General features: G+C 34.7%; 2 protein-coding genes across 4 annotated transcripts in view; both read right to left on the bottom strand.

The window, feature by feature from the left end:
• Window positions 1–251, bottom strand: part of LOC148947042 (uncharacterized) — a 32865-nt gene extending 32614 nt beyond the window's left edge. For both annotated transcript variants that reach the window (XM_089097237.1, XM_089097238.1), the window contains exon 1: window positions 168–251. In XM_089097237.1, coding sequence (XP_088953363.1) covers window positions 168–230 — 63 coding nt within the window. In that variant the 5' untranslated portion in view covers window positions 231–251. The remainder of the gene's footprint in view (window positions 1–167) is intronic.
• Window positions 252–1717: 1466 nt separating this feature from the next.
• LOC148947041 (zinc finger protein 277) overlaps window positions 1718–13456 on the bottom strand; it is a 43684-nt gene continuing 31945 nt past the window's right edge. The window contains exons 6-8 of one of the 2 annotated variants that reach the window (XM_089096828.1): window positions 10491–10742; window positions 5998–6149; window positions 1718–2021 (exon numbers count right to left, since the gene is read on the bottom strand). In XM_089096828.1, the coding sequence (XP_088952954.1) occupies window positions 1844–2021; window positions 5998–6149; window positions 10491–10742 (582 nt within the window). In that variant the 3' untranslated portion in view covers window positions 1718–1843. The remainder of the gene's footprint in view (window positions 2022–5997; window positions 6150–10490; window positions 10743–13456) is intronic. The other variant, XM_089096827.1, reaches the window with a different exon arrangement.

Genomic DNA, 13456 nt, shown 5'->3' with positions numbered 1-13456 from the left:
AATAAACTCATCTGCTATCTTTAGCTACGTCCATACTTATGGTCAACCCTATCCTTTTCAAAAAAATAATTTTTTGCTTGATTAATACAGTGAAACAAAGCATCGTGCCCGTAAACTGAAAATCTAGAAAATGTGTTACCAAGAAATTGTAAAAGATTGATGCTTACCTTAGTTAAAAGTAACAAGTATTTCCAGATGACTTGTAAATTTATTTCACAAATAACTAACATATGGTGAAGTATTTTGGAAAACTACCACAAAACCACAGCTTATCTATACTACTCAATTCATTGAACTTGAGACGCTTTGGTTTGACAGGAAGTGGGTTCTTAGATAAACAACCTATTAATTGTTCACGTTAAGTTATCTTATTTTTTACACCAACTGCCTTTTTTTAGCATGAATTTCACAGTTAGTGCACAGCTTGCAGTAAAATCACTTATTTATGAATTTAATGCTAAGATAAAAATTATTTGAGGTTGCTTTTCTAACATAGTTTTTTTTTTCAGTGAGGGGCAAATGACCAGAAAGCCAAAAGCACACGTACTTTTACAATTTTTGTTCTTTTTACGTTAAATATGGCTCGAACAAACAGCAACAGTATTTTACTATATATATAATTAACCAGTGTACGTAATCCCCCGCCAATCAATAATCGGAGAATAATCATATGACATGCAACGGGTACCATACCAGATGTGATTGTTTCTCCAATCAGTCACGTGGTTTGTGATTCTAAAAAAAGAGTAGATGCTACGTTTTTTAATGCAAGTTATCTGACTGGCTCCTTCGCTAGTTCATATCATCCCTGACTACGATATGGAAAAAAAAAATAGAAACTTGAACTACAACTGTCTCCTTTAAATGGTAGAAGTCACATTAAGTAGGAACCAAGTAATATTTTATAGGAGTAGAGGTTTCAGTGTAGACTGAGTATATGGACTTCTGATTGGCCGAGGAGAGCGTCTCTATACTTACCCATGCCCCTCTCCCGCCAACAAATATAAGCTTTATAATTTCCCAATTTTTATATTTTCGTAAAGGTCATCTGCTTTTCTCCGAATTTCGTCTAGGTCACCTGTTTTTCCGCTATGCGACAGACATAATAGGAAAAGAAAAACATAGTGTTTACTCTCTTGTGAGGATGGGAAACTACTGATTGAATAATAAGGAATACTAGCTAGGCTTCTGGTACCCTTGTATAACATTATGTGATTTCTTCCTGCTAGTAATTGGTTGGGAAATCTAAGACGCCTTCCTCCCCAAAAAGGGGTGAAAATATCATCGGCTCATTTAAACATATTTAGGATGCAAAAATACAATCTATTCCCCCAAGTTCTGATCCCCAATGAAGAAAGAACCCCAAAAGTTCAGTCCCAAAAGAAAGAAATTATAGTCGTCATGTGAACCAAAATAAAGCTACATTATTCAGCTATAATCTCATTTTTGTCTCTCTGTGTTTCATTGTTCTGCTGAAACGAAAGATCTAAAAAAAAAAAAAATCTTCAATGTCACTCCCTGTACAATTACGAAAACGCGAGATACTTTCGTGTGAGATCATGTATAATTCCATTATTCTATGCGTAAATTTGCATGACTAAATCCTGTTCTCTCTTAGCGCAATTAGCTCATAAATTGTCAATACCTTCATTGTTTCTTTAGAAGCAGATCCTTATCAAAATGTATATTTTTCTTCCAGCTTAAGATGTAGCATGAACTTATCTCTCACACTGGTCTTTGAATATTTCCATACGACAAATAAAAGCAATGCACATTTATTTACATCTTTTTCATTAACAATTTCTTCAAAATAAGCGTCGACGCATAATTTTTATCCTTGTGATCAAGTTCCGGACATTTCTAACTCCCTCCGGAAACTTTCGTCTAAAAGTATTGATGATGTAGGAACAATCACGTCTTCTGGTATGACCCCAAATCTTGGACTTTTATCACTTGTCTTTATGTCATTATCTTCAAGAAGCTGAAGAAGAAAATCATCTTCGTATGTAGGAAAGAAGTACCTGAACAAAGGATAATAAAATTGAATAAATAGACAAGAAGAATTACAATAGGCAGAGAAAAGTCATCTCGGAAGACTGAAAGCTTCAATTCCAAGAGATTGGGAGAGAGGATTAAAGACAACCAGACACAATTGTAGCAAAAGAAGTTATACTTCATTACAATTGCGTTTTCCATATTTTTCAGCACTGTTCTTGCATAGGCGGTTCTGGCCTCCCTTGCGCCTTGGGCAAAATTTTGATTAGCCCCCTTGATTAGACTCCCCGTCTCCCAATAATTTCCAGGTATAATTTTGACAAAATTTTGCGATATGCGTCCTCTACTTCATTTTAGTAAAAGTAAATTTCAAATATTACAAAATGACTATAACCGTAACATTATTTATTTGAAATTTTGCATCCCCTAACATTTATACGCCCGGGGCAAGTGCCCCCTCTGTGTCCCTCCTAAAACCGCCTCTGTGTTCTTGATATAAAGCACTTCATATTTTAAGTGCCTAGCAATAGTATGATAGGCATCTAGATGATAAAAAAGGAAGGGCATACATAAAAAGGTACAGAATGACAGATATTTTTGCTTGTCGTCGAAATCAAATTATTGGCATATTTAGGAGAGAAAAAAAGAAGACAGTATTTGAATAAACAAATATCTGGCCAGAAGAATCGAAAGACGCAAAAGAAAGTCATCTCGGAAGACTAAAAGCAACAACTCCAAGAGATTGAGAGACAGAGGAGCAAAGACAGCCAAACATCACGATAGCAACAAAAGAAGTTTAAATTTTTTGCTCTAATAAGGGTTTGAGAATTGTAACTATTAGTGCCGCTGGCAGTGCGGCGTTACCCAGAAGATTTAAAAAAAAATATAAGAGAACCTTTATTTTTGTTGATTTGAGTTTGCATTAAAGGTCTAATATCCTTTAGATGCAACGAAATTTTCAGGGAGTTTGTCTTTAAATTTTCTGAAAGTATTTTTTTAAGAAGAATTTTTATTGGTTACACAATAATTAGGGCTTGGCTAGAATGTAGAAAAACAGGTCAGTTTAACAAATGCACGAAGATAGACCAAATGAACTCTTTTGTCTAAATTTTTTCATACTTTCAAGTACTACACTTAATATTTCAAGTGCCTAACAGGAATGTCAGCCATCCAGATAAAAAAAGAAGGCCATACATTAAAAAGTACAGGACAACAACATTTTTTTTTTATCGCCGTTGAAATATAATTATTCTAGTATTTTGAAGGGAAAAAAAGAAGGAAACCCGATTCGATCAAAGAATTTATTGGAAGTAGGATTTTATTTTCATTTCTCGCAAGTTGTACGAATTTAAATATCAACAGGATTTTTTTTTCTTTTTGTAATCTTATGCCATTTTTTTTCAATTTAAGTATCTTATTTCAATCTAAATTTCACGGAGATTCCAAACACGCCAAAGAAACCTTAACACAGGGGGCAGGGGAGGAATTTTTCCAAGATTTGTTTGGGAAAACTCATCCGACGAAAATAACGAAAAAGACCGAATAGATGAAAACTTTACTATTTGGTCATATATCCTTCCATTTGGCCTTCTTCACCAGAAAACACAAAATAATAATAAAAAACAGTTGATTTGGGCTCTAAGGAGCAGCCTAGAGATTATTTAGACCATCAAAATTCATATTTTTTATCGATATACATAAAAATTAGTTAGCGTATCAATGTTTGCCTGTATCATCAGATAGAATCTATTTTTTTTTAGATATTAAAGGCATCTTTGCTGTCAAGAGATCATTCTCTAAGCATTTCACAGAAAAACTGCTATTTAAAGGGCTATTAAATGCTAAGGTGGATATTAATTCATTACAGATTTTATGGCAAGTGAAAAAAATTTAAAGGTATATGTTGTTTTAATAGCTAGCTTAAAAAGTGTTTTATTTAATCTTATTTTCCTGTAAAGAAATACATTCTTTGAAGTTTAGGAGCTAAGACTTAACTGTAAAGTGTTGGAAAACGGTAAGAGATCTTTTATATGATTCAACAGTCTTAATAGGAAGTAAAAACTAATAGCAACTGACAATGCAGCGTTATCTAGCAGAATAAGAAAAATTCTAAGCAAGCTTAAATTCAATTTATTAAAGTTTGGATTCCATTTAAAGATTTATTTGGACCGAACCTGAAATTTATTGAAAATTGTCAGGTTCTTTTCTTCTTGAACTGGTTTATTGATTATAAATAATTAGCGGTAGGTTAGTGTACATGAGTCATCACAAAGGCTAGTAAAGAGGGCAAAACATAATATACCTTTTATTCCATTTTGGCATATATAGTTCTCTTATCTTTAACCCAGTACAAAGCAGAATATAAAAAAAATAGATATAAAACAGTTAATAGTTTAATTTTCTGTTACAATCAACTTTAGGATTTTAATAGGTAATGCTAGATGGCGCTGGCTTGTTCTTTTCCATGAGACAAACATCCCATCAATTTCATAATTTTTTTTTAAATTATCCGGAAAGAAAAAGACTGCCCTTACATAAAGAATAGCAAAAGAGTACGGAGTAGTATGTAGATCATGATAATATATTCACTAATGAATTGGATAATATGCTCCAAACAAACAATCCCCATTTTAAAATTTAGATAGGAGTAAAACTCATGGAAAAACTGGGACTCATCAAAGTTAATCCAAGTGGCACTCACCACGTTCTATGCTCAATAGTTTTTTGACGGCGAAAAATACTTATGGTATGATAATGCTTATGGATTCGAACGAAGATTGTCATTTTCAAGGAGTAAATCTATTGACTGAATAAATTCAATGTTAGAAGTTACAGGCAAATGTTGGAGACACTAAAATATAGCAAAATGACTTTTCAAATAGACTTGAGTTTTAAGGGTAAAATTTCAGTTACATAGTTTCGATTGATCAGTTCAACATTCGCTTGTGTTTATAATTCTATTTGAAATCATACGCGGGACTAGTCGTGAGGGGAGACTATTCCAGATGGAAACTGATCGTTGAGGAAACTGAGAGAAAGTTCTTAAGCCGAACTGGCCAGCCTTGACAAAAAACAACATAGAGAGGTAAAACTCAATGAAAAGACAATAAACGAGACTGAGGCCATTAGAGAAAAAATATTAAAGACTAAAACAAAACGGATATTTCGCATTTATGAAAACTTGGCGTCCTCAGCAAAATAGAAACAAATATAAAATAACAAACTAAACTAATCTAAAGACAAACAAAATAAAATACAATTGTCGCAACTGATCCACGTAGGAAAAAGAAGCTATACAGTTACGTCGATGAGTAACACCAAAGCAACTGAGGAAAAACTATAAAAATTTAAATTAAGTTAATTATTCTGTTGCGAAATAATCCTCTAGTTAGCTATTATTGAAGCAATTCTATTTGGTCTAGTAGGTAATCTTAATTCCCTTGTTGACTATTGGTTCATTTTTCAAAAGACTATCATAAATTGAGTTAATATTTAAATTTCCCGTGCCCCATTTTATTGAAAAATTAGCAAACATGTTTTTTAATTTCTACAGCCTTCCTCGCCCACTGAGAAAAACCTTTAGAAAAAACCATTAGAAATAGCCGTGGCCTCCTCAAATTGTACAAAATGATCAGGTTAAAAGAAAATATGTTTAGCCAGAGCCGAAACAAAAGTTTCAAAGTTTCAGGAGGCATGTTTAATGATAGGGTTTTTTCTATTGAGCTGCGATGCTCAATAAATCTTTCAAGAAATTGTTGGTGAGTTCTACCAATATAAAACTTCCCACAAGAAAAAGGGATTTTATATACTCCACTAACTAAATTTCCCCCGATTAAATCCTTCCAGGAATTAAGGAAACTACCTATTGGTCTCACTGATTGGAAACATGGATCAATATTATGTTTATTAGGGGATATTTTGATATTCAAACACAGATGTGATTAATATATATTTGGTGAAAACGAAAGAAGAAAAGACGATACAAAAAAAATACGAACTTACTCGGTTTGATCCCATATGGACCCATCTGGAATCCTCCTATGATTCTCTGAGTCCATGTGCATGTCAACTTGCAACTTTGTTTTAAACTCTTTACTGCAATAGATACATCTTCTCTGATGCATTTGTCTTCTAATGTAGTTGACTAGTTTAACCTACATACAAATGGTATTGGGTATTGTATTGTATTACTCAGTACTATCGAGCATCGTATAGTATTGTATTACCCAATACTATGAGTTTGAGTTTACCCAATAATTGTATTGAGTATTGAAATACTGAGGTATGAATTAAAACAATACTAAAAAAAATAGAGAGTGAGAGTAAACAATAAACTTTCAATCCCTCCCAAATTCAGATGTTCCCTCTAATACAAGCAATTTTGTGACAAGCATTCAACTGTAACTTGTTCTAAAAGGACATGGTACTTATATTATTGCTATAACGGGTCTCAGGTCTATCCATTCGCCAAACCAAAATTATCATATTACTAAGACTTTTTATTAGAGAGGGATCTAAACTTGCCTATAAAATAGAAAAATTGTCCTTTTTTAACGATTTTAAACCAATTATCAAATTGTTTTTCGAATTTCAAAAATATAATCCCGTAGATGGATAGAAATGAATCTCGGCTATGGAATGGTAATAAGATTTCCTTATTTTGTTTGTGCATTAAAGTCCAAGGAGAGCAGAAAAACATCATACCAAAATTTTCACAGAGGATAAAAACATTGATGCACCTGCTATCAACATCAAGAAGCTACTTAAAACCGAAAGACAAAGTTTTTCTTAAGGTATGTTCGGATGGATAGAATTCCGATAAGGTTTCTGTTGAAGAGCGAAAGAATTTTCGATTAAAAACATTTTAAAAGTATTTTGTTGAAATAAATTAATTTTTTTTTAAAAATCATACACAATATATTGAAAAAAGAAGAAATGTACTTTCGCCTTATATTCCCGCCAATTCCTATGTGTTTGAACTAAACATTAGCGTAATGCTGAAGTTTTTGCAGTATTTTGAAAGTGCTCGTAGATGGCTCACTGGCAATATTTATTTTGAAACAATTAAAAATTAGATGGCGAAATTGTTTCTAGAAGTTCAACAAATTTATTTTGTACTCTAAAACCGTGCATACGTTTCGAATTTTAGTAGACTTTAAGTAAAACTATCTTTATTTACACTCAAAATCATACTCATCCACTGAAATGTGAATTTTCTAAAGGTTCCCAAGGATTTCATTGTCAGTTTTTTCTTTTCTTTTTTTACAATGCCCTCAAATTATAAAAATTATTAATAAAGCCCAACTACCATTTTATTTCTCAATTCCATTTTATTAAGCAAGAAGATACTTCAAAATGAAAATATTCAGAATGCTTTACTTCATCTATTCAGTAACGCAACAAGGCTCATTCAGTTCTGTCCGAAATACTGGAAATATTTCGAAAGAACCCATAAATTCCAAATTACTTTTCAAACTAATTATTGCTCTGTGATCTTCAATATATACCGAAAAAAGTTGTGCAGTAAACCTATGAAGTAAAAAATCCTCCAGGTCCAATTTTTTTTAAAAACACTAGAAATCAACATCTAAGTAGGACACAATTTACCCTGCCTTACTATCACTAATAACAGCTCACTGCAACACCAAGCCACCTGAGGCCAACACAGGTACGCACGGTCCTTCTCCATCCCAATCAATCAAAGCCTCCCTCTTTACACCCTTCCAAGAAGTTCCTATTTCCCTTAAACATTTTCTTCCGACACCCATCCCACCCCATTCGGGGAAGACCTGATTTTCGCTCGGCCTTAGATGGTTGGCTGACAAGGATGATCTTGGGAAATTTGTCATCCTTCACTCACAGAACGTGTCCTAGACATCTCAACCTTTCTCTCAGTATAGTCCTAGAAATCAGATTTGAACATACTTTGGTTAATTGATGCCCTACCTTGGTTAATTCCAAAAGAGTTCAGCCGTGCCGATCGCACCATAAACAATTCATTTATAGAAAACTTATTCTCTTTTTTCATTTAAAATAATTTAGTCTCCTATTTCTTGATTAGAAGGTAGATCTAGATTACCATGGTTGCAGAATCTGTTGCATCAATAACAAAGTCCAACCCATAATACCAAAAATCTAAGAGCACCTTCTGAAGAAAAAAAAAAAAAAAAAAAAAAAAAAAAAAAACTGTCAAGTGATGAAGAACCGCAATTTGAAACTGATCTAAGCATAGTAAATAATTATTATGATTAATTTTAAAGGTAACAGTTGAATGAGAAAAGAAATTTATGGGAATTTCGAAAGGTAGCCTGAAACCACACAAAATTGGTGTGAGGCTGAAATGGAAACTGTAAATTTGAAATCACCATAGCCAAAACCCCCAAATAGAAGAATTGCAGTCTCCTATCTTGAGCCACAAGGAAAATTACTTTTTCGTATGGGAAGCAGTAATGTGCCTCCTTTTTTCTCCATTTTTTCATCGCCGCTTGTGGGGTACTGGAATATTATGTAGGGATGTGTAAGAGATTTTTTAAAAAGCTAATTGTCATATCTAGTGTCTTTGGAGCAAAAGGATAATATTAAAATGAAATTCAATTTTTGTTAAAAACTGCATCTTCATGTAAGGACGGTTTTCGCGTTTTGAAAGCAGTACCGAAATAACTTTCCATGTGCTTCTGTGGGTGAAGACGGACAGGAATAATTTTCCGTTCAGGTTTTCGCGACTTGGAAACGCTTTCTGCTTTTTCGGGAAGTAAATCTAGACAGATCGTGGAAAGTGGAGCTTGGAAAACCAAATTTTTGGTGTAAATCTCAACCAGGCCCAAAAAATGAAAGAACATGGCTACATTTGTAAAAGAACATTTATGTTCCACAAATGAAGAGGGCCAGTTGCTGCTCCAAAGTGCAGGTAAGCTAGATAGTTGTCCTGAGATGTATTCCACTAATTTTCGGGCTCCGAGCGTCATCTTTGCTTTCTACTTTTCCATTTTCGCTTTCTAAGTGTTTTCGAGAGGTACGAGTGAGCAGGAAAGCGTTTCCAGGGATCTGGCGAAAACAGCCCAATAGAGGACGATATAACACACGTATGTCTTGTACTCCCTGAAATGTCGTCAAGTTATTGTACTTTTGTTCCTCCTACGGCTTGGGTTGAAGTGATAGCACTAAAGACATAAAGGAAAAGTTATTCTAAAACACGATTGCAAACTTTTTTCTTTAATTCTCATTATACAAACCTCTTTAATCCTCAACGCTTAATTTGTCTGATAAGGCTCTCAGTTTTATGAAAAAACTTATCAGGGGCCCCTAATCATTTCCTTATTTTAAAATAATGCCAGTATAAAGAAAGGCGACAGGTCTTGTGGAGATGAAGAGCTGAGGGTTGAGTTTTACGAAATGAGTAGTTGCCTAGGTTAAATTTTCCATACGTTCAGTTTTGATGAGCTGAATTTTGACTATATTCAGAAGAGGAGTCAATCCAAAAAATCGGAAAGCTATGTAGAATTACGGGGAAATATTAGGAATCTCTAGATGTAAATTGGGAAATTACAAGCAATAATCTTTTGGGGATGTTCGAGGCTTAAAGGTTCTTCTCCATGAGTGAGGTATAAGCATTAAATTCCATGTTCTTTGATCTTTTGTTGGGTTAAACTTTCCGTTGGAAATGGGAGGGGGGAGGCATCAATCGTCTTAAGAAGACGATCTTTTCTTTTGGAGAATCGGTTGAAGTGATGAAATAGCAGCAAGGCTGTGGGAATACTGCCCTCATACTGGTGCAAATTGTTTTTTTCTGCATCTCACTCTTTATCTCATTTCCCTCTTCGAATAAAAAATACGCAGGCATTTCTACATACGTAGTCATTGCTCTTTTTCGGGGATATTCGGATTACACAGTATATATATATATATATATATATATATATATATATATTGCACTTCCACCCAAAAATCAAATTTATTTTCATTTTTTTTGTGAGAGACCTAGGGATTTGTGGATAAAAGTCAAAAGATGACCAGAAAGAAATCAATTTTTGGCTATTTCCAACCAATCTTAGGGTGAACCATATCAAAGTTTTCTCCCCAACAATTTTCAAGTTTTTTTTCAGTTTGCTTTGTGCATTGGGTTTCCCTTACTCCAGGGACTTACGGACTAGAGCTTCAAGCCAACAGGAGATAGCAAAGTTTTTGGCCTCTTTTTGGGCCCCTGGCAAAATCAGTGCCGGTTGAAAATTCAGTTTCATGCGGAAATTTTGCTCATCAAATATTAGCCGAGTTTTAAGTATTAAATTTAATTAAATACCATATGAATCGAAAACGTTTGACATAAATAAGGACGAGTTCAACAGAGTTAAGACGCATAATATTGAGCTCCATGGGGTCGAATTGAATTAAAATCCAGTTGGTTGGGGCAGAGTTACACGGTTACCTTCCTTTTCTTTCATAACTGTTATAAATAAAGATAAGTTCGTTTCGAAGAGGAGAAGAAAAAAAAAACAAACCTGTTGGTAAAAATCCAAATTCAAATGTTTCTTGTCAGCATGAAAATCAAAACTATGATCAACTTTCAAATGACTCTCAAAATTATTACTGTCTGTGAATTTGGAAGTGCAAAAGAAGCAAACTGCACCAATCTCTTGCTCAGCCTCCTCCCAATCAGACCAGTCTTCACATTCTGAATCCATCTCCCGCACAATTCGAATCTCGCCAGCAGTTTCATGACATGTATAATTGCCTCTAATTGATGCTTCCTCCTGGAATTCAAAACTTAATTATGACATGTAGATTGTTATTTTTATATTTAGCTTTACACGCTAACAAAACTTCACAACATCCTATCAAAGTCAAACATGTCAACTGTATATTCAAATTCTGTCTAACATTACAACATAACATTTCAATACAATATTTTAGTTTTTCAGCATGACAGCTTGAAAAAGCATCCAGTGTGGGGTTACCGCCCCTCTAATATCCTACGGAGTAGAATGTCATTTCCGCTACTGCAAATAAAATAGCTCTTGAACCCCTCAAACTCCCTGGAAAGATTATATTTAGAAAAAAAAAAATCAATTTCTAGTCTTTAAGCAATATATCTACCGAAGTGTTTGACCTTTAAATGTATTAAATAATAAAAAAATACTTTTTAAACTGAAAGAAAGGAGCAACATTAAAATTTAAAACGAACAGAAATTATTATTTATATGAAGGGAGTTGCCCCCTCCTCAACCCCTCGCTCTTTAGGCTGAAATTTTTTAGTACTATTAAAAAAGCTTCTTATTTTTCTATTTAAAAGAACACAGCGTTTCAGGAGTCATTCTTAAAGAATTGGGACAGAATTCAAACTTTAGCCCTAAAGACCGAGGTGTTGTGGAGGAGCAAACCTCCTCATATATGCAATACTTTCCGTTCGTTTTAATGTTGCTCCTTACTTTCAAAAGAAGTTCCCTGTACCAGCAAAGTCTATTGCATTTACTTTCTCTCAATCCCCTCCATGGAGTTCGTCATTTACCATAATAAATACTGAATTTTCAAATCGGAATAAAGAATTAACCCCCACTGCTTTTCTCCCGAAAGAATTTGCAGAACAACAAATTAATAATAAAAATCACTTCCAAATATTTGTTAACGGGTCAAAAATAAATGAGATGGTTGCAAGTGGTGTTTTCCTTCCTCACCTGAAAATTGCAATGGGCGAGAGATTATTTAATAATTTATCTATAATGTCTGCTGAGTTAAATGCCATAATCATGCCATTAGAACACCTTAAGCAAAACCAACCTTTGATTGCAAATTTGAATAATATTATCATCTATTCCGACTCTCTATCAAGCCTTGAGTTTCTGGCCTCAGCTCCTCAATATACGTTGGACATTGACACTTATCATTGTCTCAGTATTATTGATAATCTTGCTTCAAGTGGCATAAAAATTTATTTTCAGTACATTCCTAGCCACTCTGGCATAAGCAATGAAGCAAGCTCAGCTCTGGCATAAGCAAGCTCTGGCATAAGCAAGCTCAGGAAAAGCAATGATCCCGGATACCAGTGCAGGACGGGGATCACATATCTTCTGAAATCTACACCAAAGCCCTTAAGCCGGGTTAGATATGGACAGCAAGAAGTAACTGGGAACTCCATGAAAGGAGGCTTTGTGCAATTCTGGGCCCATCTTGGTCACAACATGGTTTTCAGCACTTGGCGATGCTCTTCTATCAACAAGAGTCGAAATCCTGCACAGACAGTCTCAAGCCTATTACCTCCGACTCATTATATATTCATGCCTACAAATATTATGCTACTACGGGGAGGCAACCCATAATAGATAAATTAGCTAGGAAGAGGTTTTTCATCCCGAAAACGTCCGTCAAAATATACCAATACCGGAAAAATTGTCCATTGATCAGAATCCATTACAAACGCTGTGTTGTTAACTAGGCTATAGTTCCCTGAAGGGGCGCCACTCCTCATGTAAGTATAGTATCGACCCCAATGTTTCCAGTCTTGTAGGTACCCCGAAAAGATTAAAGCAGCCCTTTGCAGAGGCTGTTGTCCATAGATCTGGATCTTATGCCCTGCCACAGTTGTCCTCCTATAGAGGATCCTCCCGCGATAGCGTTCTGCATCACCATGCAATTTAACCGATTACTGGGAGAAGGTTTGCAACTCATGGGAATTTTGTGGGCCCTAATTATATAAACTGTGCTATCTATATATCGGACAGAAAATCAATATTGAAGATCGAAACGTAAATGTTGATATCGCAAACGATATTTGGAAATTTCTGTTTATTTACAGCTTTTTTAACCATCTACCAGGTAACATCCAACAAAAAATTCCAACATACGATAAGTTCTCGCTAATATCTATCGTAAATTTGAAGTTCTAGGGGGGCAGCTGCCCTCCCCTGGCCCCCCTTCCCTACGCCCATGATGAGCCTTACATTGGGTTTCTGCAGTTGAGTTCGAACTCCGGGTCACGTACTACCAACCAGAAAAACTAATTGCCTCGGCCTTAGCTAAGTCCAAATCGCTTGAACTTCAGTTTTGACTCTATTGAGTTATAAACCCAATCTAAATCCCTATTATGAAAGGGTTAAATCTCTAGGAAAATATGCCGATTATGGAATGACGAAAAACACCTAATAATTGGAATAATTTAGCGAGAGAAAAAACAAGCAGTGTTGCGGAGCGTTAAGTGTTGAGTTTTTACTATTCTCTTTTATTTCTCTTCTGCAGTTGTTTCAAAGTGAAAATATTAAATTAAATGTATTTCAAGCTGTCTTAGTTCTAATTCTGAAAGGAAGACGCGGAACCAGCTATAACAAACGAAACCTAAAACTCCAGTGCTGAGACTCCTTAAAGTGTTGCAGCACCTGTGTCCAATAGGCCAGAATTGTCGATCAGGACATGTGACTATGCCTCACGGGGAAAAACTAGTACATTTTGTTTCTAGATGCTGTTTGATTTGGAT

The sequence above is a fragment of the Artemia sp. Qi Xiang Cuo genome, chromosome 11, assembly GCF_049724085.1.
Source record: "Artemia sp. Qi Xiang Cuo chromosome 11, ASM4972408v1, whole genome shotgun sequence".
NCBI lineage: Eukaryota > Metazoa > Arthropoda > Branchiopoda > Anostraca > Artemiidae > Artemia > Artemia sp. Qi Xiang Cuo.
Note: the sequence above shows the minus strand (reverse complement) of the source record. Positions and strands in the feature narration are given on the sequence as shown.